Source organism: Lathamus discolor, chromosome 11 (genome assembly GCF_037157495.1).
Source record: "Lathamus discolor isolate bLatDis1 chromosome 11, bLatDis1.hap1, whole genome shotgun sequence".
Lineage (NCBI taxonomy): Eukaryota > Metazoa > Chordata > Aves > Psittaciformes > Psittacidae > Lathamus > Lathamus discolor.
The window spans coordinates 10323437-10351186 of NC_088894.1; the positions used below are offsets into that span (position 1 = coordinate 10323437).

Here is a 27750-nt window from a genome sequence, read left to right on the forward strand (position 1 = left end):
ATTTTTAGTGGCCTCTGAAGCCCCTGTTTCACCTAAATGCATAACGAATCTTGTGGTTTTACTTGCCTTCCCTGTCAGTAGCCCCAGGCTACATTCCATGACTCAGATGGGATGCTGAGGATTTCTTGTGTTATTCTTTTTCCTAAATAGTATTTCAGAATTGTGGTTAGTGTAGGTGTACTGGGGAGGAGGGAGAATCTGGGGTTTTTTTGCAACCAGCTTCTAAGTCTTAATACCAAAATGAGTGACTAGTACAAGCAGGCTTCTCGTAAAGCAGGAGTAGAACTCTGTAAGTCTGGTTCCAACTTTTCTGGTTGTGGTTTGCAGTTGTATAGGCTAGGTCAGCATTTAGTCCCAAAATATGTGAAGATGTATTTGGTGTGGCCTAAAGACAAAAGGTTGTTTATTAATAAAAGACCTTTGTATTTGGCTGTCACAAATCATGTAGTTCAGTTTTAAAAGGAAAACCAACAACAAAAAACCCCAAATGAAACACAAAAAAATCTACCCCCAAAAAAACCTCACTGTGTCTTAATATAATAATTACTCGTTACTTGTATTAGATACTGATTTTGAAATGGCAATAAAAAGTTCAAAGAATGTGGACTTAAATTCTTTTTCCAGCCCACATGGATAATAACCTTATTGAAAAGATTGCATAAGTATTGCTGGTTATAGTTCAGATTATCATGATAGACATAAAGGCAGTATTAAGTATTTTATTGCTGTTTTGGCCTAACAAGGCACAAACACTGATTGTTATTCCATTATTGTAATCCATGTGTTTTCTTAGAAGTTAAAAACTGCCCTTAAAACACAGGGAGGATTCTTATCGAACAGTTACAAATAGTTCTTTAAACTAATTCCTAGGCTTTTTATTTCCGATATGTTTATGATAGGGCCAGGAACTGGATTTTCTTCTCACCCCATTTTAAGAGTCTTGATTGTAAAAACTACTGCAAATGTTTCTTCACAAGGTATGATGGAGTTCATAAGTTGGTTGAAATAATTGTTTTCTATCAGTTTTCTGTCAGAATGTCATAGCTGTAGTGAGAAACAATAGTAAGGAGGAACTTTCATGTCACATTTATGTGGCAGTTTTACTATGCTGTGATTTTTATCCTCTTTTTTCAGTAAGACACTGCCTCTTTTCACTTCAAATGTACATTTGTAGGCGATGAAGAATCTGTTTGGTTTATTGCACCTTTTGCAAACTTGCCTGTGCCTAGTTGTTTGTTTCCTTACTGTAATGCAGGATGAAGCAAGTATTTGGGGGTAATTTGGAGATAATTGGCTTGGCAGATGGTGACCCCAGTTTGAAGCAGATGTCTAGAACTGTATCTTTGTCAATAGTTCAATTAACTGTCTAAAGTCTGCTGTAAGTTGTCTTCTTTCATAGATGGAAAATGTAAATGGTGTGTGTCCATGTGAATCAGCTGCTGTTTCAGCAAAAAAAAAAACTCTTACAATTGATGATTCAAGTTTTCAATTTCCCAGTTTGTAGTGATGAGTTGAGTGAGTCATAAGATGTTCTGTACTAGACTACTGTTACTTTCAAAACCAAATACATAAACCTACCCCAAAATGAGTTTGGTTCAAATACAGGGAGACCCAGATAATTCCCCTTCTCTCCTTTACTTTCTCTTCTTCCTGCTTTTTGCTTTGGTGAGATACGTTCCTCACTGTGCTGTGATGTAGTTGAAGATTATCAGTAATTGACAGTCCCCCAACTGCCAAAAAATTGGAAGCATTCAAAATTAAAGGATCCAATGAACACAATTCCAGCAGTGGGAGAAAGAAAACTAAGGACTGGAATTAAGATTTTTGCGCCATCTTTTACTTCCTTTAACATTAAATGGTTGTACAATCTGTAAGTACTAAAAATCAAGTAAAATCTTCTTATCTACTTATGAAAGAATTTTAACTTGTCTTTTTGTTCATGAACAGTTCATAAAACCAGAGAACAAATGGAAAAAATACATCTAGTACTATACATAAATTTTATAATCTCTTTAAAAAGAAATTAGAACAAAATTGTAGTAGTGCACTTTTACTGTCGTTTTTATGGTAAGTTCAGCTAGTCAATATCCAGCAGTAATAAAAGCAAGATCAAATTTACATTTGATAGGCTCTTTCCATCATGGCTGTTCACAACTGTATGGTCACGCAATCCCATATGCATCTTATACCTGCCAAAAAGAGGATGGTTTGCAGATCTGCATCACTAAATTTGCTTTAAGCTGCCATTATGCATCTTTAAGATGCTGTTTAAAGCATCTACTGTTCTGGTACTGTTCAGGTATTAATTAGCATTCTGTTAGGAAGGTGAATCTTTTAAAAATATATTTCCAAGTGAAACTTTGGAAGTTACATTGGCTATGACCCCTTTCTTTGGACTAACCTGATAATAAAAGAATGCAAGGGACTGGTACCCCAAAAGAGGGAGACATTCCAAAGCTAAGTTAATGGAGGAACCTTGAAGCAGTAAAATAACTATTTAAAATAATACATTATTTTTTTCTTTTAAAATATTTCTACTGTAAAGAAAAAGGGGGGGGGGAAGGGAATTGGGATATGTACAGCAACTATTTCAAAGGTCTTGTGCTGTCTTCAATGCAAAATGCTGATACAGAGTAAGCTAACTGAGCCACTTAAATTCAGAATGAAAGTATTTAGTCCAAAACACTTTAAAAGCTTTGAGAGGTAGCCAGAAAAAGTCCATGGTCATTGATAAAAGTAATGCCCCCACAGTGGTGTGTGTATTGAAGTCACTAGGCTGCTGCTTTTCTCTCTGGGTCTATTCGAAGTTCTTAGACCAATATCCAGAAATACAATTAACAGATGGCACTTGCCCCTGTTGGAACCAAAGCTACAAGCAAGTTGGAACTTTGCAGGTTTTTTTATGTGCAAAAAGAGGACAGGCTTCTGATTGTTTTATACTTGGGTTTCAGTTCAAGAAAATGGAAGTATTGCATTTTTGGTTGTCTGCTTTTGTACGCTGGCTTGCAATTTTTAAGGTTGATATAGTTAATACATGATCTAGCTGTGTGTCACTGTATTTCTTCAGGAGTTCAATATCCTTTTACACTATAGAATAATAAATTCTGCAAATAGAGTTAAGTCATAGAGAGTTAAGTAAGATGCAGATGTCTATATAGTCCCTGAAGGTCCTCACTAACTTGCTAAGTCAAGTAAACCTAATCATCATTTACTACCATTATGTAAGAATTACTGAGAAGTAGTGTTTTGTCGAAGGAGAAAAAACAATCTTGATGGCTAAATAAGGATAACATTCAGTGGAATCAAGAGTTAAAGGGCAAAAGTTACCAAATAGTATCGGTTATTAAAAATGCCAACAGAATTGTCACTAATGAAAAATTAACTTTCCCTCAATATCCAGTTGGTCTCAATCAGAATGATTGAGAAGCATTTTTTTGTGTTATGAAACATTCAAGTCAAAACAACTGAGAAAGCCAACTGAACTTGTAGTCAGGTTCTGAAAAATGCTTTTTGTTAAATAATGCTACCATTTATCACTCATTGCAGTGGAAACGATATGGTACCATTTGCCAATTCTCTTCATATATGATCCATTTTGCTAATACTCTTTTTACTCTTTCAGGAGTTTTACGAACATACAAAAACCCTTTGGCAAGACGAAGGTGTGAGAGCCTGCTATGAGAGATCTAATGAATATCAACTGATTGATTGTGCACAGTAGTAAGTACTGTTTCTGTTCTGCTCTATATTGACTGCTATATCAAAATTCTTTTATTGAAAACATTCACTGACAGTGATTTGGATGGTCCCATTGCTTACTTTTCCTTACCTTGGAAAAGGAGTGTATGCTAATAGTGAATTCTCGGTAATCAACTATTCAAAGAGGTAGGAAAAACTGGTGTTCAGTCACACAATAGTATCTATTGAAAACCTTGGAGATGCTTTCAAATGGTCTTAATACAGGCTGGCACCTTAATGCAGTGGGCAATAGTACTGTCTCAAAGACCAGATTTCCTTCTCCTCTCATTTAGACCAGTTCCTTTCCAGATGACAGCTTCAGATGCTGCAGCAAGTTTTAGTACGATGGAAAGTACGTTGGTGTGAAACATGCCCATGTTTGTAGCTTTTGTTGTAGTGCAGTTTATTTATCTGAAAACTAAGAGATGGCAGTAAGAATCATAGGCAGCAGCCTGTGATCAGTCACCAAGACTTCTGCTTGTGTGCCTTGATGCACATATCTGAAAAAGATTAATTCTCTTCTGCTGTTTGTACCACTGTGATAATTTGTATTAACATAAGAGGCTTCTGCATGTTTGCAGTTATTTACCACATACAGCCGTATATGGTTCAGATTTTTTTTAATGGGAACATGTTTGTGATAATTGTGACCATTCCTGGTACTTTTGTTGTATATACTCAAGAATTGCAGGACTACAATGCTCTGTATTAGTTTATACTCTACTTCTTTTGGAGAAGCCAAAATAAGATTTAATGGTCAAGGAAATGCAGGTTTCTTATTTCATGTGCTGATGGACAAGGGCAGTTTGTTTACTACTGCATCTCTTAAAGAACATCTGATAAAATCTGTAAGGTTCTTTTTGTGTTGTTTGTTTAGGTAGACTGAAAGCTAAATCAACAATTAGCTCTGTTTGAAAAGAGACCAGGGAGATAATTTTACTACGACTTGCACAGCTCCAGGTCTTTAGGAGCCTCTTTGAAGTTTAGCCATTGTTTCTACTGTGAATTTGTTTGATGTGTAGCGATGTCTTTTGCATTAGGTGACTAATGTTTGATCATTTGGCACGGGCCATTTTGCAGCTTTGGTTGCTACAAAAGAAAAAAAACCCTACAAGATTTTCATTCCCTTCAACTATCCAGAACGTTTTTTTCTTTCTAGTGTAAAGCTGATACAAATGGGGAAAACTTAGCTTTGTTTCTCACAGGGTTTGGGTTATCTGTTTGTTTCTGATTAGTGTTTGTTAATAGTCAACTTCTCTGATGGAAAGAAGTAAATTGTTAAGCACAAAGGGGGTTTTGTGTCGCCCTTTTTTGGAAGAGAAGCAAATTCTGTTCTGCCCTGAATGCACAGAAGAAAGCTAAAATTCTTACCATCTCTGATGGCTGGACATTGACTTTCTCATGGGTCAGCAGCCAGGGGTGGCCTTCAGGATGGTTTTACTGGCCTGCTCCATCTAGTGGAACACGTAGTTCTACATCATGAGCTGCTGAGCCAAAATTAAACCTTGTACGTTGCTGGCAAATTAGATATTTTAACTAAGGTACCATTGCTGTCTCCTTCTAAAACTATTTCATCATTCTAATATTTATTCAATTTGATTGTAAAGTATATGACGTTATTTTCTTACAGAAGTAGCTTCCTAGTTGTTAGTTTTGGTAGTTCTTATGCTTTCTGGCATCTTCAATCATGCAGTGGCATTGTTTTTAATAACACGATATGCAAAGTAAGAGGTTTTTAATGGCAAAATACTTGCTGGAGGTTAACGTCACTTGGAAATTCTGAGCTTGTTTTTGTGGTATTCCATTTTCACGGGACCTGATGAAGATTACTTCATGAAATCTGACATGATTGATACCTTGAAATTAAACTGGTGAGCACACTCGAGAGAAAATAATGTAGCAAAGGCAAAATATAAAATGTAGCTGAGATTTATCAAGTGAGCACTTTCAATTCGAGTGTGCAAGCTACTGTCAATAGGGCTAATAGAAGTTAAAAGAGAAAGCTGAGCAAACTGTGTTGGAGTTGTTATTTCTTGCACAGAACAGTCTTGGGTTCTAAACACCTTCCACTTTTGAAGTCCCTCTTTAAAACAAGAAAGGAATACTTAAAATGGAAGGCGAAAAACTGGCTTTTCTCTTTCATGATCAAGCCAGCTTCCAAAAATCCCTCCTTTAAAGTTGAATGAATTGTTACATATTGATACTTTGTTCGGTGGATTACTTTAAAATCCTATATAATGTTTCCTGTTAACAAAAATTAACTTTCTGTAGTTGTTTGTAAATTTTCAGAATTATTTTCTTTTTTTTTTTAATGTAATTTTTCAAAGTGTGAATTGCTTAAAGTTTGTCTTGGTGCGGGCTCTTTCTGTATTTCTAAAGAGGAAGGTTTTCCCACTATTGGAAGTGGCACAGTTTTATGTAGGAAGCTTTTCAAGGCAATTGTGCTGAATGTTTAATAATGAGTTTTGCCTGTCTTTGAGCAGGGAACAGTGAGGAGTGTGTGTATCTCACAGGGCTCTGTTTGGCTTTCAGAAAAGTTAATATCGAACTACAATTCATTTCTGTTTCTGCCAGACCAGCATGAAATGTGTGCAGAGCTGCTTCAGGGATCTCTGTGGGTTCAGGGGCTGGCCTGAGTCTCCTGTCCTCAGGGAGCAGGCACGTTGCAGGGCTCATGGTCTGCTTGTGTGGCAGCTGTTCCCGGCAGCAGCACCCGGCATCCTGCCTGCTGGCTTCTGGGAACTGGCACAAGTCCCTTCCCTCCTCTTATTTCCATCTCTTGTTAATGGCGTGATGGTGGCAGTGAGAGGAGGCCTTGAGGCCTTACCTGGTTCCCTTCTGTTGGACACCACTGCTTTTACAGTTCTGCTTTTCATGGATAAAAACTGGTTCTCTGTGTAGGGCAGCTTAGCTGTACTCTGACAGGAGGTCTCTTCAGGTTAGACTGCATGGCATAGCTGCAGGATGGTGGATCACCTTGGAAAGGAAGATGCTGGGGAGGCAGGGACATAAACGCTTGCAGGTTTGTGCTGAGGAAAGAAGGGAGCTAACTGGTGAGTCAGGAGCTCTCCTAGATGAGCTTGGGGTGAGGAGAAGGCCGCTTCTTGCTGCTTGTCCTTTCCCTGGAAAGTGGGAACCAGTATGATTCTCAACCTAATATCTTGTATCCAGCTAACTTGAATGTAGCTGTTTAATGTCTGGAAATGACATTTTTCACCTGCTTCTGAGCAGTAACTTTAAATACTGCAATACTTCCTGCTGACTCACTACAGTTTTTCAGTGCCTTCCTGTAAAAAGTTGACATTAATACGCACTATTGCCACTGCTCCGCCAAGTTCCTGGTTGCATTGGCTCAGAAAAGACCAAAGCGACAGGTACAGTACTGGCTTTCCATGGAATTGCAGTGGTGATCTTTGGAGGTATGAAGCTGGGAGGCCCGTCCAGTAACCTCAGCTGCTGGAGAGCCTTTCTGGTATCCTGCCCTTTCCCCTCATGCTCACTGGCTAACTGAAAATGTCACTTCGGAGGAACCCTGCTAATTTTGAAAGAGTAGCTGCCTCTGCGCATCGTGAGCTTTACTGTACTTCCTGCCTAGGCATATTTTACAGTCTTGAGAGGCAGAGAAAGGAGAGGAGACTGTTTCCCTTTTCTTCACTGGACTTACTAAGTAGTTAGTTTCAATTCTTCTTTTAGAACAACATGGTCTGCAGGGTTGTTACCAGGTTCTTTCTGAGAAGAACATATTTTAGCTGCAAGGAAGGACCATTGTCTTTGAGGAGACCAAATTTCATTGCTCTTGTGTCTTGTGGGGATGTATGCAGAAGAGAACGAATGTACTGAAGCTGCCCTGTGATACTGCTCTTGGCAGATAATAAACAGAACAACGCAGAATGGTCTAGAATATAGAATACCCTGAACGGTGATAAATAAATGATTTGCCATCCTTTGTATGTCTTCCCTGAAGGCACAGGATTGTATTTTATTTAGAATGTATTACTTAGAAACATAGGAGCCATTTCCACGGTAATGTGCCAAGACCTGTTTGTCAAATACATCCTTCTGTCAAATATAAATAAACCTAGCCTCTTTGAAGTGCTGTTGTTGCTAATACTTCTACCTCAAGTTTTCATTTGGGCAGCTCTGTTCTTGAAGGCTCACAAATACACAGCAGAGTAGTTAGAGTAAGCAGGCTCTCTCGCATGCAGATGTGCTGTTCGTGGCACAGGGGCATGGAGGATGCTTGCACCATCCTGTAAAGTCTGACCCAAATTCTGTGAACGTCCTGAAGAAAATTGCTTTGATGTTAATAGCCTTTGGATTAGCTATGTAGTAAATCAACAGCAAAGCCTGGGTTACGTGAGCATCCTAGTGCTTTCTCTAGACTTGCTAATGTTGGGCTGTGCCCACAATCCCTGAATTCTTGCTTTAGTTACAGCCCTGGCCATCAGTCTGATTCTGTGCTTCATGTTACACTGTGCTTGCTGTGTGTACCTCCTAGCTGGCGCTTCCTGGTTTCAGCTGGGGTGGAAAAGGAAATAGTGTGAGAGACGGTCTTTGCAGCCCATTTCACACCCTCCGATATCAGGAAGGGCTGGAAGTAGCATGCGGGAGCCCATTCTCACGCTATTTCCTGCCGCTGGCCGCGACGGCTCTTCTCCTGCCGCCTGCCATTTCGGGGAAGGAGAAAGCATGGGGAGGTCGCTCCTCTAGGTGCAGAGTCGTGTTTCTCAACTTTCAGCCCTAGCAGAGCCACTCCGATAGCTTAAAACTGCGCCAGGCTGCTCCAGAGGAGTTTTATGAGAAGTATTTTTTAAGATGTTTGTTTTTAAAACACTTATCAAAGAAAAGGGGGGAGTGCAGCTATTAGCCGACTGCTGTGCAGGGCTGCTGAAGGATCAGCAGATGTGGACGCGCTGTTTTCTTAATTTCTAATTTGTTATGGCTTGTAAATTCTTTATATTTTTATTAAGGTTTATGGTGTGTTTTATTTCTGGGTTGGCTGACTTGTAGAGAGCAATTAAGAGCCCCGATCTGAGCACTTAATGATTTTCTTCCATGTTGATTTCACTTCATGACAAAGTTCCCTTCATGGAACACGCAGTGAAGCGTGTGTTTGCTGAAAGTCTCACCTTTTTAAATAGCGGCTGATTTATCAGTGGTATTACTGTTAGTCCCGTTTCTTATTCATATTATTTATGACTTTTTTTACTTTCCACTCAAAATAATTTTGGCAGAGCAGTTACTCTTGTCTCCTCCAGCTCTGCGAGCTATGTCTGCATACTCACATTCAACAGGATAGGAATTTCCCTGGCCTATGTTCCTGGCATACATGAGCTTCTTACGGACATTAACAATTATATTGTTAAACATTCCCATGAGGAAGAGTAATATTCATGCCCTCTTTTGCTGATCTAAAACTGTTGAGCTTGCCTACTGCTGTGTGGCAATAGGAATACTGCTGTATTCTTTGCTGCAAGCGAAGGAATAGACTTAGAACATCCAACTTCTAATCTTTCATCTTGATTATAAAAAAGCTCACCTTACTTTATTCCAGAGCACTTAGCTGAATTAGGGTCTTCTCCGTACTCTTTTTCAACCTGAGGACACAGAGATCATGTTACAAACAAGGTTAAATTTCTATTAAAAAAAATTAAAAATACAGCCCATGTTATATTTTCTCTGCAATCCAGTGGTGTATTGGGTGCAGAAGTAGGTTGCTGGAGATAATGGGAAGCACGCTAACTCCTGTCTTTGCATGACTTTAGGGAAGTCACTACCAATAAAATGAGCCCAAATATCTAAGTAGCTGAATTATACCTAACTACTCCATGTGTCTGCCCTTTCTTGCTGACTGTGAATAGCAGGGATGTGCCTGCTGGCAAGTGCTGTGAAAACCAGATTACCTAAATTTAGCCAATAAATGGATTATGAATCCAACACATGTTCCCACTGTTGTCACAGCTAATCATAAATTCCTAATTTCAAGCTATACTTAACCCCAGATAAACTTCTCTGTCTTCAAAATAAATTACATCCCAATATGAAGCAAGATAAAACAAAAGGTGTCCTGGAATAGCTTGCTTGAGTCTTATGAATTAGGAGCCCTAATAAGTGAAAATACTGAAGGTGATGAGCCATAATGGCAGAAGGACCTTTACAAGTCCAAAATGTGAATAATTTAAGAAGTCATACCACAGGCTTTTGAGGTCTGTGCAATGCCCATCATGTCAGTCTGAATTATTGTGAAAGGGTTTAACTGTTTGCTCCAGGAATCCAATTTTTGCCTCCACTTTCGCTCACTCTGCCACTTGTAACGTCCCTGCACCCATTGCCTTCATTCATTTGCTGCTTTTATTTCTCCTTTGTTCCACACATCTGTTAATGTGTCAGTTCCTTTCTGGCCTCTGAATGCAGATGCAACTTCCTTTCTATGTCTAGATATAAATATTAGGGATTTGCCTCCAGCTGGAGGCAGGGCTGACCAGATCTGAAGAGCATGAAGAAGCTGGGTTGGAACTTCTTCCCCGGTTTCTTGACCCAGTCCTGCATCCAGATAGTCACACTTTGCCTTTTAGTTTAAGTCTGTCACTTGCTAATGCCTGCAAAAATTAAGGATAAACCCTAGTGCAAGTGTTCGTGAGTGCCTCATTTGGTGGAAATGGATGCTCATTGTTACATTTGCTCATCCAACAGCTATTTCCTTGTTTCAGTAACAAATTCACAGCACAAAATTTGCTCAGGTTAGGCAGGGGCATGCTCAGGAGTATTTCTGAAACTTTGGCATGAATGTTAACATTTTATTTAAATAACATTTGTCCATAAAATGGTGAATTTGTGATCTTAAGTAGACAACCACATGATTTGTTCAGTAGATTGCTGTTTTCCTCTGACAGAGAAGTTTCATTTTGAATTGGCAAAAGCACATCGTGACAGTGTCACGAAGGCCGGCCTAAATAAGGTGCATATTGACATTTTAATTAGTTGGTGAGCAGTACTGTGTTGAGCTCAGCTGGTAGTTTGCTCAGGATGTAGCTTTTAGCTAATATTTTACTTTAATAGGCAGCTTTAAAACCAAAGTTGATGTTATCAAAGAATGTGAACCTATGAGTAACTACTGCTGTATAAACCAAAGAATGAAACAGCTTCATAAGATAATTCTGTACTAAAAGTATTTGGCTACAGTTCAGAATTCTGCAGAGTTGTTCTGTAGCCCAGTTTCTCGATGGCTTGCCTATACCCATACCGTTAATTAAAACAGAGTTAAAAATAATTCACCGAAGAGAAAAACAGATTCCTTGTTACTAGAGGTAAAAATGGCAAACTGTGTTGCTTGATACAGAGTATTATGCTTGCATCACCAAAGGATTTTGAACATCTTAATGGACAAATAATACAGATTAACGACAAGATGTGCAGGAGCCCTATGTCAAACACACAGATTTCTGTGTCGAAAAGAAGACATAAAATAAGCTTGAGCTTTTTTTGAAGTAAATGCCAGATGTGTATTTTTGTAATTGCTTTCAAGTCTGTTTTGGTTCAGTAGTATCTGGACTTCTCAGTCAGCATATTTCTGATATCTGTCCATGCTTCTGCTTCTTTTTTTGTGGTACTGTTCTCTGAAAACTTCACATTCAAATGCAGTGGAATTTCTTTGTGGGTGAAGGGGAAGACTTGAAATGCAGTACAGCAGGAGATGAAATATAAGCCAAAATCTTATGTTAATTAAACTTCTACTGGTTTCTGCATTTTAGTGGCAACATATTTCCCACTCCTTCCCACTGTTTCCTTTTCCCATTCTCAAAGGTTTTGTTGTGGCATTAACATAATAGTGTGAAAGAATGTGCTAGAAATACATGAAAAGGTATCTTTTGTCCACTGAGGCTTTTGGAGCAGATACTGTTAATGTCATATTGGTCTCTTGCTCTGTGGATAGGTATAAGTTTGTAATAGGGTAAGAAGTAGTGAATTTCACTGGCAGGGAGCTTGTTCTGCACGTAACTCTGATTTTTGTGTACCTAAAGCTAAATTTACCTGGGGTTAGCTGTGCAAAACAGTTGAAGAGTTGCCACTTTGCAATGCAGTGTTTCCAGCCTTTAATGGAGGAGATGTGTAGGGTTGATGGTTTTGGTTGATTATTCTGGCTGATTATTTGTGAAGTTTTGAGACTTCATAAATAATTCTCCATAAAATTAAATGACCAGTATTTTTCAAACAACTAATACATTAGTATACAAGATTTCATGTATGCATTCAAAGCCCTGACTCAATGCATAATCCATTTTGGAGTGACTAATCAGTGTTGTTAGAGACCTGACACAAAATAATTTATTCAAGAAACCAGTATGTATCATTGTTACACACGATTATTAAATGCAGCTGCTAACATAGCATTACTACACTATTGTATTTTTCTTTCATGATTGTAAAGATCAAGAAAAGATCAGCAGCCTGGATTCATTCCTATAGGAACTCTCTTAAAGTAGATGGAAGCTACTGTGAGTTTTTCAGCCTGCCTCTCCTGAAGTATGGATTTTATGACCATGTTCTCTGCATGCAAGCACATGGTCTCAATAAGCTTTCAAGCCTGCTGGTCCTGTGAGTTAATTCATTAACAACAGGTTTCACAAATATCGCTGATTGCATAGTTTCCTTGGTGTTCTGCCAAGCAGCCTTCATCCTCAAGTGATGCCACACATTCCTGGAGTGAGGGAACCTCACTATTGTAGTAAACACCCTGTCAGGCTACTGGTGCAAAGCTGCTGAACACACACTTGGTGCATACTGCAAGACAGGCCCAGCACTGACGAGGTTTGACACGTCCAGAAGGTCAGAATGGTAGAACTATGTAACTCCTGAAAGTTCAAGATACTTTGGCTTATCTTCATATACATGGATCTTGCAGGTAGTATTGCCCTTTCACTAGACACAGAATATACTTTTCTGTGGTAGGGAAACTGCAACAAATTCACTCTAAAAATAACTGTTTGCTGCAGATGAAACTTGTCCTGTAATCTCAGTTCTCAAAAAAAAAAAAAAAAAACCAAAAAAAACATACTTTGAGTAAATTTGGACCAGTAAAAGAGTAGATTATTGTGTACACAGTAATCCTTAAATCCTCTGGGGTTTATGAAGACAGATAGCAGTCTGTGTATTACAATTAGTTAGGATGAGAAGTTAAAATAAGAGTTACGTTCATGTAAACCGTGAGGTTGTCATGTACATAGCCTGTACTAGACCTTCATTTAAAAAATGTGCGCAGTTTTACTGTAGAATTCCCATAACTTTATTAAAAAACAGAGCAAACAACATCTTGTATTGTTAGTGTCAGGGTTAATGGTATACTGCTCTTGGATTAGTATAGTGGTGTAAAATCCATAGGTGCCAAGCATTGCGAATCAGTCAAAGTGACTGTTAAAACTTGTATTAGTTCCTGAGCATTGATTTTTCACTCACCCTTTCCTGCCATGCTTCTGCAGCCTCCCTTTATGCAGACGGAAAAAGCCCTCAATGAGGTTTGTTGAGCTGTGATTCGAAGCAACATTATCAATCTGATATAGAAACAGGTGGAATAAAAGATTTCCAGACAGGTTGGAGCAGCCTCCACTAGGAATCCCTCCTGCAGGAGCAAGGCCTGCAGGTGCAAAATACAGGGCACTCTATAACTAAATGCTTGAAGAACGGAGGAGTACAGCTCCAGCTGCATCACTGTTGCATTACCTGTGTAACAGCTGGGCTGGTGTTCCCTGGCTGGAACTGGGGGTAGGAGGCAGCCAGGGTGGAGGCAGTGCTGGGCTGGCAGCGGGGTGTTTGTGAGGGGGGACCCCTCAGGTCCGGCTGCTGCTGGGAAGCTCCAGTAGATGCTGCTCCAGCAGGAAAAGGTTTGTTGGAATGGCTGCCCAGGCAGATGTGGAGCTGCTGGGACTGGTATTTGCAGGATGTCTTTTAGGATTTTGCCAATTCCTCACCTTGGTGGGTAAGCAGCTGCTGGAAGTTGTTGCCCTGACCTTGGGATCTGCTGTTTCTGATGTTCCCTGTCGCAAGCACAACCGCGTTTGGAGCATGGGTTGTTCTTTTGTTGTTTGGTGGTTTTTTTTATGAGAGCTCTTATCACTCATGCTGTATTGCTGCAGAAAAGGAACATTTCAAGATTAGAAGATGACAATTAGGAGAATGCTTTATCAAACTAAGACCTGTAAAGATACTGTAAAACCTCATTAAAGACTTGTTTTAAAAAAGGAATTAAAAGCAATAGTGTTCCAAAAGATAGGAGGCAACAAAATTTCTGCTACAAGGATGAAATGAGGCCAGTACATTTGCTGGTACAATGTGAAAGTGCCAGGTTCGATTCCCGATTACTCCCTGGGCTGAAAACACTGCAAATACATCACTGCCGGTCTCAGGGAGAGAGAGTAGTCGATGCACATTCTCTCCCTCCATTTCCTCCTGTATGAGCTCCACTGTTTAATGAGACACGGAATCCTTTCCTTCACTGGGGACTTTACATTTAAATTACTTTTGTCTGGGTGCTTGCCTGCATTCACAGGTATTGCTGAAGTTTCTGGTTTTGAGAGACCCCTGTGACAAAGATGTCTGCTGTACATTTGGTATAAATTTACCAGCAGGCTTGAAAGCTTATTGAGACCATGTGCTTGCATGCAGAGAACATGGTCATAAAATCCATACTTCAGGAGAGGCAGGCTGAAAATGAAGAAATAGATTAAGCATATGTTAGGTGAACAAGTTTATCAAACTGAAGCTCTTCAAGTACTTTTTATAGTATGCGACTAAGTCCTAAATAAACTGAAAGAAGTTGTTGGCTAATTTTACATGTGATTAAGAGTAATTTTGCAGGCAGGATGTCATTGATAGGTTTTGTGATTGAAATACCGTTTTTCAGCTGATGACTCTGTAGAACATTATATACTGATTTTGTAGCTGAAATGTGTTAAAATCAGTTGTTATAGTTAAATATAATTCTGTGTTAACTATATTTGTATTGTGGTGCACTAAAGAAGTCTTAGAGAAGGATATCCACCAATAAAGCTAAACTATAGTGTGTTCATTATGCAAGTCAGGGTTTTCAGTGTCTGGATGGTAATTTACACTTAAAATGTGTTGGCTGCCCAGTAAATGTTTTGTGAAGGCTGTGAAGTGCCTTGGGTACGCTGCAAAGTTCCCCTTCCCCCAAAGGGCTTATGTAAACTGCAGCCGGAGTAAAACAGAGCAGAGGGCTATTTTTAGGAAGGCTTTTGTATGCTGGGGGAGGGAAGGAGCTGGATCCCGTAGGAGGGAATGCCGATGGAGGTGCTGGTGGGAGCCACGTCCAGCCTGGTTCAGGCAGCTGGGTAGTGCTGCCTGATCTTTGCTGAGAGATTGGTGTTTGTACAGTTAAAACCAAACAAACCCTTCTGAAGCCTAAGTTATTTTTAGAAATAAATTAAAATAGCAGTGTGCACACAAAATCCTTGCGAATTGTGTTATTTTGGCATTTTTGTTCATATATTGCCAATGTTGGTAATACTTGTAAAGTTGCTGCAGACCATGTCCAGAACACACTGTCCACCACTTTGGACATAATCCATCTCAGTTGGATTTTACTTGCTTGTTTATGATGTTATAAAATTAGGGACAGTGTGAAAAGGTTAGGCATCTTGGAGCTTTGTATCTGGCAAAGCAATCTTCCTACATAGCCTCATAGAGAGTGGGGCTGCTCTCTGGATGTTCTTTCATCAGATCGAATCTCAAGAGTGAACCAATTGTGCTCAAGTCTACTGATAGTTATTTTATTTTGGTCTTTTCATTAGCTCTGCCTATCAGTGTGCCACAAAGAACAGATTTTGCAGTTAAGGTGTGCAGACTCAGTTCTTCTCTTGGTTCAGCCTGAATGGTTTCTCTCCTCCATTTTGCTGGAGAACTCTCTGGCTCACAGCACTGAGCTGCCTTAGGATCCAAATACTTTGTTACCAAAGGCCAGATTTGGGTGAAAACTTAGTTTTCCCATTTGTAAATTGGTGTTGTGGTATGGCTCTTCTTCAAGAGGAAGAAAAAAAAGCTCACATCTGCAAAAACACTTGGATTATTTTGGATAGTGTGAGGTTTTAAATGAAATCAGATGAGTGAAGAGTGGTGGTGTTCAGTGTGTCGTGGTAAAAATGTAAAGAAGTATTGCAAAGTCATCAAGAATCTTGACACAATAAAGTGTTTTTGTAGAAGGGGTGAGAAGATGCGTTTAAGATCTTCTCTTGTCTCGCTAGCATAGGTGTAATACTGCCCAAATAGGTATTCCAGATTCTAGGATCCTGATATGTCACATTAAAATGTAGATATTAGTATGTTATCGTGTTTTCAATGCTAATTCTGTACCCTGTTGTTAAGTTTGCTTCCAAACCCAGGCATATAGTATATATGAAGTGTAGAATAGTCTTAGGTGAGGTTACAAGTATAATATGCTGTTGTCACAGTGTGTTATCAAGGGAACCAGTAATTAAAATGTGTAGTTTCAAAGAGCTCTTTGGAGAACATGTCAGTTTATACCTCACTTTATTGTGATTTGTGTGATCAGTAAAATCGCAGATGTCGATACGCTCCGTGTTGTGAGTTACTCTGTGCTCTTCCAGTGCTCATTGCTAGGTGAGATCCTTGACCCTTCACCGTCACCTCTGGAGTACTTCACTGTCCACCTCTTCTTCCCAGAGCTGAGCTGCTCCAAGATCCAAGCAGTTTATTGCCATTTATCATTTTCTCCAGCTCTCTTCAGACATTCCGAGCTCTGTTTTCCTCTCCCACTTCTCCTCACACAAGGCGGGTTGTGAATTGTTCAGCTGCACGAAGGCATTCCCAGCTCGTAAAGAGGGTGATTGGGAACGGGCAGGGAAAAACAGGGCAAGGCAGGACTGGACAGGTCAAAGCAGAGCTGCTTTCATTAAACTAAGAAGGAAAAAAAGAAACCCAACCAAACCCCGAGCCTGGCCCTCAACCAGCTTTTAGGATCAGAAAGGTGTTGAGCCATTTCCCAGTTTCAATCTGATTGGAGCCAAGCCTTAGCAGACGCTTGGGAAGCCGTAGCTCCACTGCTGCTTAATTGGTTCTTGTTTTGAAAGATAATTAGGAACTTTATTTAAAAATAGTAACTTCAGTGTTCAGTCCATTAAATTTGTCACCAAGATAATTTCATTAGACTCCCAGCTGTTTTCTTACTGGAATTGTGAACTAAAAATAGGTAGGATTTCTGCTGTTCTGTACAGAGGCTGGCACCTCCATTTCAGTTCTGACTTTCCCTAATGATGCGAAATGTGTTTGTTTCCCTCAGAGCTTTCTTCTGGGCTCTGTTTAAGAAGGTCCTGCTAATTATGCCAGAATTGTGCGCTGTGGTTTTCTGATAAAGTCACGTGGCTCTAAAGAATATGAAACTGATTTCCCTCAAGACAAGTCTCCCAAGTGAAAGATGAATGCCGCACCCAGTGCAGTTTTCTTTGTTCACCGGTCTCTAAGAGGTGTTTGTAGGAATTCAACAAATACCTTTTAAAAAACAAATAAACGCTAATGAGCGCAGGTTTGTTACTATTATTATGAGGGATGCAATTTACCCTCTCCCATGAGCAGTCCCTTTGTTGTGTGTAATTGAAATCACAGTGTAGATTGTGAGATAGTGACAATTGCCATGTTTATATTGTATGAACATGATGGTTTTTTGAAACAAAACTCTATAATTACCAGAATCTGTACAAGCGTATGCTGCTTTTATACATACATGGGTTACAGGGTGAACCGTGTTGTTGTATCCACACTTAAATAGTGTATCTTTTAAATTCTGAAGTGTTTCATATTTATTCTTAACATCCATACCACAAGGCATTGTAATGGATTAATGCTGGAAATGCAGGAAACTGAGACGAATTTTTACTCTACAGAGTTAGACACAGCTATGGCTGCGTAAATGTATGGCAGTTTCCCTGCATGCTTACTTAGAAATCAGTAATACGTTAGAAAAGTTGCATTTTTCAGTTGTGGTATTATTCGAAGGGTTTTTTTTTCTCCATTAGGATACCTTTTGACCATAACTCCAGTAAATATCTGCTGCTGACACCGATACAAATGAATGTAAGTAAAAGGAGGAGGTCCTGCTGCAGAGCAGCGTGAGGCTGGGATGGCCAGGTGTTTTGGTGATTTTTTTAAAAGCTTGGTGTTTGGAGCCACAGTCAGGACAGTCAGTGCCCGAACGCAAGCTGGATCAGCCTTTTTCTTTTCCCCTCTTCCCCATGCTATTGTCTTTAAGAAAGGAAACAGAAAAACATTAGATGCGTTAATAAAACATAGGTCTCTGAAATGGAAGTGGGTTCATTCAAAGGAGGGCATTTTTCTTTTCTAAATAAAATTAAGGCTGTACTTACCTGTAGAAGTACTCCAGTGATGCTCCCTTAAAACCAGTAGTTAGATGCAGTGTATAATTCTTGCACAGTTTATTAGCAACTTGGATCCGTTTTCATTCTCTCATCTGCTTGTTGACAGTCTGTTCCATGGACTTCCTGTGCATTTACATGAAGACGATAACAGTAGTTTTACAAGCTGAAACTATACGATCTAAACATGGGTGGGATGGGGTGAGGGAAAAGTGCCATATTGAAAGCTCTGCACCTGTCACTGGCTTTGAGCATCGCAATCAATACAGGGCAGCGAGTGCATTCAAGATGCTGCAGAAATGTCACGGGCTGGGAAATGTGGCAGAAAACAGAGGATGGCTATATTTAGTAGTTGCATAGTGTTAACTTCAGTGTAATGCACTGTGCTTAAGCACCCTTTTTATGGTGAATCTAATAATTTGCTGCCGAGAAGAGGAAGTGAGGTTAAAATACTGCAGTGTGATAAAAGCTGTGTTTCACATATGGTCATAATGTTTATAGACTGTGTATGTATAACCACCTGATATGGTGTAAGTAATGTAAGAACACACCTCCAATTCACCAGAGCCATGGAGCTTTCTCTCCAGGCTTTCTCCCTGTTTGATCCATCTGATCTGAGGCTCTTCCACCTTGTAGTCTTTGCTGCTGTTCTTAGTGTAAACCAAGATCTGGAAGCTCTAATTATAGTAATGCAGAACAAATGGAAATCCTGGAATTGTCTTCAGCACTCTTGAATGGCATAGTTGCTAATTACAGGTACCAGAGCAATAGGTGAGCAAGTTCAGGCTACAGCTGGGTCATGATTGTTCTGCTGAGGCTGCTGCATACCTCTGCTACCTAGCACAGCTTGGAATTGTACATTTATCATCAGATCTGTGGCTGTGAGTGTCAGATGCCCACTAAGTTTCAAGTTTCAGGCACATACTTAAACCAAGACTGCAACACTAAAGGGTGCTGTACATTCTTTGGTGCTTCTTTGCAGTAAGGCTCTGTAAGAAGGGTGCTAGGTTTATGTCTTTGTGCAAAATAATAGACTTGGATGTTAAGTATGGCTTTTAAGGGCAGCCAAAGCACCATCTGGGTTCATAACCCCCTTAACATGTGTCAATGTGGGAATATGCACTCCATTTGGGGAAGATAAATACCTTCTCAGACCCCTTCTAATCTTTCCCAGTGCACCAATTCTACCCATGAGTTTTAATGTCTGGTTTAGTTCAGTTCTCTTCCTGAGACTGTTTAAATGTTCCTCTCATGTAGAAGAGGAAATTTTTAATCTGTTAATAAATAATTTAGGTTTAGTGTTTCAGCCATTTAAAACGCAAACATGAGACACTGCCCTCTGCAGACAAAGAGATGGTCAAGATGTGTGTGTCTTCTACCGGAATCTTAGGGCTTTCAGTCGTCCAGTGAAATCTGGGAATTTTCTGGAACTTGAATGCACACCTTGGGCTTTTCAGCTTGGCTTTGCTTTCCCTTGGGTTCCTGGTGCCCAGCTGTGATTGAGTGTGTGGGGGCAGGGAGTCCACCCACGCGTGGTGCAGAAATGCGTTGTTATTCATAGCTCTGTGATATTTTCTTACAAAATAGAAGAGTGTAAACCAGCATCGCTGGGGCCTCACAATTAATTCCTGCAGAGAGGAAATTCTTTTCCAGCTCTCAGTGTGTTTGTTTCGCGCTACCTGCATAGATAGAGCTCATCGCACCATTTTGTACTCGCTTCACAGCCATGATGGCTAGAATAGGTGTTTCTCCTTTCTCCTTCCCCCCATCCCTGAGGAAAGGGGGTCTAAAGTTTTCCAGAGAATGTGGCAGTAGTCTAACTTCAGTAGAGTTTTGCGCAGTTATACCGTAGCTCAGAGGTTCTCTTCCACCTTGGTGGAAGGGTGGGTTGTGTCAAGGCTCTGGCACTGCCTAGGAGCACAGAGATTCACATCAGAAGAGGAGGATGGGGCTGTGGGAGAAGACTCCCTGCTCAGGCTTTCTCAGTCCTTGGCCTCTGTGTAAAGTCCGCCAATAAGGAGAGCAGTGAGGATGTGAAGACTGCAAGGGCGGTGCACATGTTGCCTTTCCTGCCTCCTGAATCCTTCTAGTCTCATAAGCTTCCATTTCAAGCTAGAGCTATCCATTCTACTGCTGAGGGGTTTTAAAGCTACAAAGCTGAAATAATTATGTTCTGTGAATAATATATTTGTAATTGTTTAGGCAATTACAACAATTCATATGACTGTAATAAGTAGTGGCTGTAAAGCTAGTTTAAAAGAGCTAATTTCACCTGAAGAAGCTGTATCATCGCTTCCTCATTGTAACATTGTCTTAAGCTAGTTAGAGAATAAGGGATTTTAAAAGTCCTTTCAAGATTTAACCTTGCCTCCTTTTTCCTGTGTGCTCACCCAGCAGCTCTTCCTCACACGTGCCCATCCATCACCCACACACATCTTACTGCATGCATGCTTACTCCAGCTCTGTCTAGGTTCCATGTTTTGCAGCACCTGACTGCTTGTCTGTGAGTCAGGGAACTGCCATGGAAAACCTCTCCATGCTGAAACCAGCAGACGTGACTCTTGGCTGAGAGAGGAAACGGGCTGAGGTTGTGCCTTGTCAGGGATTTTACTTTTCCTGTACGTGCTTCGCTCTAAATTCTCTGTTACTTTAATCTTAAAAGCACGCAGCTTAGGAAAATCTACGTTGAAAAATACATTTTTGCAAACGCTAAAATACGTTTTGGAAATACGAAGTATATCCTGGTTTGCAGACATCTGAATGATTAGAGCTTTAAATACTATTTTTAAGATCTTTTACAGCCAGTCTTCTCTTTCAAAAGATGAGATTTAAAGGAGTTCATATTTTTATAATGATTTAAATTCTGCTTTAGGATAAGTTGAGTCAAGTTAGTCAGAGATTCTAAAATGGCAAATTCTGTCCCTTGTTCGGTTAGTGCTGTTTGTGAGCCTTTGTAAAGCCATTGTATTCTGTGAGGAGTTCGTTTTAATTGTGTCAATTTAATTTAGTGCTTAAAAGCACTAAATATCCAAATGCAGGCTTGGGAACTATTCTGTAGTCAATGAGTATGTATTGATGTTACCACAGACAGCACGGGGATAAGTGAAGGTGGAAGGTCTCCTTTAAAGGAGAGTTGTGAAAATCTGAGCAAAGGCAAAGTCATGAAGCCGGATGACTGACAGTTCTTTTTGTTCTGTGTGTTAAACTTCTGTGAGAGTAAGAGAGGGCTGCACTTTTTCAGGAACATGGTCACTCCCTGCGAATGGCTTTCCCACAGAAGTAGTACGTTGACCTTTATTGTTTGCCTTTGAATTTGGCTTCAAGCTTGATTTCTTTCTCCTTTTATTTGTCTGAATGTAATGTGTACCAGGGAGAGACAAGCACTTAAATTTGACTTCTTCATTTTATTGTATGGCAGAAGAACACAGAAACAAGATATTTGCAGATGATGCTTTTCACAGTAATTTTCAAAGTAATTTTCAAAATTAATAGTATAAAATTGCTACTGTAGCTCCCTACCATTTGCTTGTGTTAAAATAATTCTTTCTAAGTCTGGTACTAATGATAAGCAAATGTTTTCAAGAAAAAGAAGAATATATTGTAACTCGCTCCAGAACAAGAGGTGTGCTCTTTACAGATGGTTGTAATACTGGTGCCAGGTTCTGTGCCTCCTTTTACAGAGGCCTGGAGTTGTTTTTCCCAAGTTGGAAAAAGAACATTATAAAAAAACAAAGGTGGAGGGGGGAGAAGCGGCAGCCTCTGAGAAAAGCAAAGCCTGAAACATGAGCTGCTGCTATGAGTTGTTTAAGCTGTGGACAGGTATTGACAGGTCGTCCTGGGAAGGCACTGACTGCTGTTCTGGCCCCGAGTGCCTGCAGCAAGCATCATGTGTGATGCCGACGTAGGAGAAATGGAACGTTTGAGCCTCCTGTGAGCAGAATAACAGTCAAAATTCCTGCTTTTTTGCAAAAAAAAAAGTCCAATTTCCTAAAGTGCTGAACAAAAATCTCAGTTGGGATGGTGCCTTACTAGGTGAAACCCCAGCATCTGATTTGCATTCTTACGCACTGAAGACATGTGAGCTGTTTGTCTGTACAAGTGTATTTAGATACGACAGCGAAGTCCACCCAACCACCCTGCTCAAAACTTAGCAGCCGTTTGTCCTCCCATTGTTTTGGGCTCATCTGGGGCCTGGTTTCTTCGCTGAGCTTCCCTAGTTCCTGCGGAAACTCAGTCCTGGGATCAGAATTCCTTTTCTGTCACGTGAGGTCACGTCAGCTCCACCTACCTCCATCCCTAAAATTCCTCTTGAAAATGATGTTGCCTGTTTTTCCGATCGCAGCTGGGGAAGTGCCTGGTTCTGCATTCTCCATGTTTGGGGTTTAGGTTATATAAGACACACACGAGCTGCAAAATGTGGGAACTCTCCGAGCCTTTATTTGCCTGTTTTTTGCAGATAGCTGTTTCTTCAAATCATGGAAACAAGCACAAAGTATTAGTTCATTAATTCTTTTTATCATCTGGAAGGCATAGTGCAAATACCAATAAAAATGCTTACAAAGCATTTTGTGACTGTCAAACAGTACAGTTTTATTGCTACTTCAGATGTAGCTCTTTGGTTGTCTCTCCTTTATTTTCTTGGGTTTTTTCTTGTTTGTTTTTTTTTTTTTTCCCTTTTATATTTCCTGGGTGTGGATTTTGCTCCCAGGCATTGACAGAATGACATTGCTTTTATTGATGTTTCAAATGATTAACCTCATTTTTTTTATTAGTGATGTCCCTAATTTTGTCAGAATAATGCTATTTGAAAATTATATGGGCATGATGGTCTGTATCAACCAAAAGCAATTCTACTGGTTCGATGGCACTGGAGGGAGCTAAAGACCATGAGGACAAGGTTCATATAAATACTTTGTTGAAACACAATGAAAGGATATCCCATTAGGTTCACCTGTTTTAATTGCTCAGAGCAGCGTACGGTCAGGGACATACAGTTATAAAGCGCATAGGGTGTTGCCATATTAGATGACATCTGAAACTGAAGCAAGCATTCATTTGCTTATTTGCATTCAAAGATGTTGGGGGGGTTCAAACAAATTTATGTTCTATAGAGACACTCTTAAACTCCATTAAAAATTACTTATATGGATTTTTGCCTAAATAACTGCTCGGTCTCCTTAGACCAAGTTAGCAGCAACTAATGTAATACCTGGCTGAGAAGATCCCAGTTGCACCTTGTTGATTTACATAGACTTGGAAAAACTATTAAATCTAAAGTTTCCCCTCCAAGTTCAGGCCTCACAGAGCATGGGAGCGATGCGGTCAGTGATGTGGTTATGTTGGTTTCTTCTGCTGTCTGAAGTCTATGATTTCAGCTTACTATTAAAAACATCTTACAACATAAAAATCCCTGACCTTGTCCGTGGATACAGACCTTTTTCTACCTTCCAGAAAACAGGAACTGAAAAAAAATACATTAAGAATATGGGGGAGCAGGGTGGGAGAGTTCATCATCAGTCATACTTGAATTCTCACTAGTCCAGCTTGATGGCTTTGTAGGTAGTAAAGACCATGGAAACAATTTGTTATATTTCTTATAATCAAGTTATTAGAAAGGAACTTTTCATTCCTTGTGTAAAATTAAAAATCGTAGTCTTTAGTGTGCAGAGCTCTTGCTGAAATAACTGCAAAAGATACCAAACTCTATGGAGTACCTGGGAGTTTGATTCTTCAGGATGACAGCCTTTGAGCATCACAGGAGGTTAAAACCATTTGGATTTGTGATCAGTTCACTTCTTGTTTTATTTTAAATACTGATTTGTTCAGAGGGATAAGTAAAAATCAATGCAGGCAAATAGATCTTTTTTAAATGTAGAGAAGAGAGAACATCCCATAGCAAATAGTTGATAGTGTGTTGCAAGAGACAGGATCACTAGTTAGATCTGAGACTCCAGTGTGTTTGGCCCACTAATACGAAGGAAAGTTGGAGAAGTAGGGCAGAAAGCAAAACAAGGTGAGAAAATTTGTTACATTAGCATTTAATAGCTTCATTTTTTCCTGTTTTTTGTCTTCCTTTGCAGCCCACTTTTAAGACAAAAGAAGTTAATAGGGATTGTGCCAAGTTCTCCCCACTCACTCACACCACATCCCGCCCTGGGCTTGCCTGGGAATAGGATCACGACATAGTGATCTCATCCATACCGTTACCTTTCATTGCTGTACCCAACCCTGGATTTGGATCAGCTTTATGTTTCCTCCTGGCATGGGGAAGTAATTTTCTGGGGTGGGGTGAGGGGCTGTTCCGAAGTTATTTGACATATGCAGGTTTGTGTGGCGGGGCGAGCCTCGGAGGCATGTGGTAGCGAGTTGTTTTTAACCGGTCTGTTTTGGTACTTGCAAGTGTGAAAATACCTTTGTACAAGCTCACAAAGGAGGAGTGAAGGCAACTGGAGCAGCCTCAAGGGTTTGGGTCAGTTATCGGTGGGGGAGCTGTGTGGTATGTGGGTTTCATTTGAAGACGGGTGATTGAGTACAGTCACAGGCCGGTGGCTGTGGGATAACATGTGCCCCCGGTCAGCGGGATGCATAAAGGAGCACAAATGTTGTGCCTGGGGGAGGCATCGCTCCAAAGCCATCACTGGAGGAGGAGCATCTAGTCACGGTGAAGAGCTAATGGCAGTGGGGAACTGGCAGGAGTCCTGGGGCTTGGAGAGGGGGGGTGCTCTTCCAGTGAAGGACTGGAGTATTTGGCCAGATTTGGGTGACTGCAGTGTCTTCTGCTCTGAAGCCCTCTCCCCCTTATCTTTCTCCCAGACAAAACCATAAAATTTGTGCGTTATATGAGCCAGAAAGGGCTATCCCATAATAATTTATTAATTGCTTTCTTAACGGAGAAAGCCCCACATATATAGGGGTTTTTTAATATACTTTAAATCAAAACTTGCAGTAGCTTGTAGGCTGTACACTAACATGGAGTATCTTTATACACAACAGCAAATCCGGAATTGGGCTGCATTACATTTTCCAAAATGCTTGGGTGAAGACTGCTGTTTCCTGAAACGTGCACTGTTCAGGATGGCAACCGAGCAGGCTGGATGTGGTGAAAGGAAGGGGGAAGGGGAGGGAAGCTTACACACAGCGTTAAGGCTGGGTGGAAGTTACTCTACAATTTTTAGAAATGAAAATATCCATGTAGGGACCTAAAGGAATCCTGTGGGCTGATGGTGCAGTTTGTGTGGAGCGTGTGCTCGATGCCTTTATGGCATACGGAAGATATTTTACTGTGGCTTAATGCTTGTTATAGTTGCAGGTTTTTGATTACCATCTGTAGTCTCTATTGGTTTCTGATAGAGCAACTATGATTTTATATTTTGGGAGTGGTGTCCGCTGTCTTGTATCACGCTGTTTCCAGTGTTGGTGAAATAGCAGTCTTACAACTTCAGTCAGATTCCTGAGCTGTTGCTTTCATACGCTGTAGAAAATATTGAAACTCCTGATTATACAAATGTCTTCTGTTGGGTAATATTGACAAATACACTGAATAACATTTTTGACATAACATTCTGTTCCCACACAGATAATTTGGATGTAATTGAATGGGTTGATCAAGAGTCTGTGCTAAAAATACATTTTCTCACCCACTAAGTGCAAGAAAATGCTTGCTCAAAAGGCGGTTTTGTCAGAGCTGTCGGAAAGTGGGCTGGGTTATGCCGTGACTACTGATGCTGCCTTCCACCTCTGAAAGCATGGCTCGGGTCTGGCCTGAGCTGCAGACACAGCCTGTTTGGAACCTCGGCATAGTGCACGGCTGAGGTTTTTATCCCTGGTGAGGGTCCAAAGGGACGGTGGTGAGGCTGAGGAGGAGAGCGGCTAGCTGCAACCTGGCAGAGGCTTTGGGCAACCATGTCTGTTACCAGGCATTGAGCAGCCTGTGAATGACTTTAACCGGAGCAAAGTGCTACAGCCCATGCAGGATCCCATCCAGGATCCCATCCAGGATGCCCATCAGACTCACTGGAGCGCGTGAACACGCTTGAGCCAAAAACACACAGAAATAGTTAGAGGGGGAAGTTCTGAAGACATCTCTTCTGGTTTTCCTTATTTTACTGGTCTCCTGGGCAAAAGACTGCATTGTTACAGTTTCAAAAGGGGCATGGTTTTGCTGCAGACTACCAGGGAAGAAGGAAAGAATAAAGGGGCTCAGAGAAAGGCTGTCTGTTGAGCGCGCAATAAAGTAACTTTTCTACTTCTCCCGATCTCCTATCAAATAAATCTCGTGCTAACAAGCAGTGCAGGCTGTCCCCCGCCCGCCGCTCCCCGCAGGCCGAGCCCCATTGTACCTTTGCAGCCTTTGAAACGGCCTGTGCCTATTTTTATTTGTCAGGCCGGGGCTGGGCTGGCCCCATTCCAGATGTGTCTCACAAGATTTGGTGCCGATGAGCTATTTATAGCACTGTGGTTCCATTGTCATGGCAACCGTGCTAGAGGCCAAGGCGGCTGGGAGCTATTTCTGGACTTGTGCTGTAATGTAAAACTGATTGGGAAAGTTAGTGCATCCTCTAAGCCAGACTAACTTTAGACAGGCAGAGGGGAAAAAAAACCGAGAGAGACAACTACAACGTCTTTAAATAGATTTTTCTATTTCTCCTACCTTTTCCCCATTTCTGCTCTCGCTCAGTAGCAGTTTCGGAAGGGAGGGTTTGCCTTCTGCTGGGTTTGTCTCGAATTCATTCATGCCTCCCGGCGGATTGCACTTTTTTAATTAGTCAGTGTAGGAAGCCGGGTGTGTAACCAGCCCTGTTTTTAGGGCAAGGTTTGCATTTCAAGGCAGCACAGAGTCTTTGCTGCCTGCTCACTGGGGTATGGTTAGGGGGTTCTCACAATAGTTGCAGTTCTTCATAACCCCTAGTTTTAATATTCTATTTTTTTGTGTGTGCTTCATGCTCTCCACACCATATAAGGAACTGTAACCTTGATTACCACAAGATGATTCCAAATATATGGAGTCATACTTTTCAGCTTTCTCATTATTTGCTTCAAAATTAGACCCATGGTGCCCCTCCGCCTCCAAGTGGCTGGAATGCTGCGAGGTTCTTCTGTAATTACAGCTGGGGCCGCTCTCAAAATCACTTTTCTGGGAGATGTATGCATTAGTGCAAGCTATAGTTAAATTCTGAGCTTTAGACTGGTTTTAGGTCTTTGTGTGACTTGCTGCTTCGATAAGGAAATCATAATAACCTTGAGATTGGGAATAAATGCTTTGCAGCTTCTTGGGAAAGCTTTCTGAAGTCGTTTAGTTTACTTCTGTTCAAGTCTTATACTACGTTTTGAACTTCATTTCCAATACAAATCTGGTTTTGAGTGGGGGTCCTTATGCCTGAGGACTGACATGCAAAACGTCATTACAGGAACACTGTATGTAAGCTGGTTTTACATGCAATATAGTGCTCTTGTAATTATACTAATGCTGTTCGTTGCAGTACTGTCCCTAAAAACTTGGGATTTTTTCCTTAATTTGCCTTGTGAAGTAGTTAAAGTAATTGCAAAGGGTTTGATGGATTTTTTTCTCTTCCTTTTTCCCCTCCTTATCGAGTTTTGTTTAGAGGGAAAAAAG

General features: G+C 40.6%; 1 protein-coding gene across 6 annotated transcripts in view; it reads left to right on the forward strand.

Moving 5' to 3' along the window:
• GNAS (GNAS complex locus) overlaps nucleotides 1-27750 on the forward strand; it is a 158376-nt gene that overhangs the window by 114004 nt on the left and 16622 nt on the right. For all 6 annotated transcript variants that reach the window (XM_065691974.1, XM_065691980.1, XM_065691976.1 and 3 more), the window contains exon 5: nucleotides 3623-3720. In XM_065691974.1, coding sequence (XP_065548046.1) covers nucleotides 3623-3720 — 98 coding nt within the window. The remainder of the gene's footprint in view (nucleotides 1-3622; nucleotides 3721-27750) is intronic.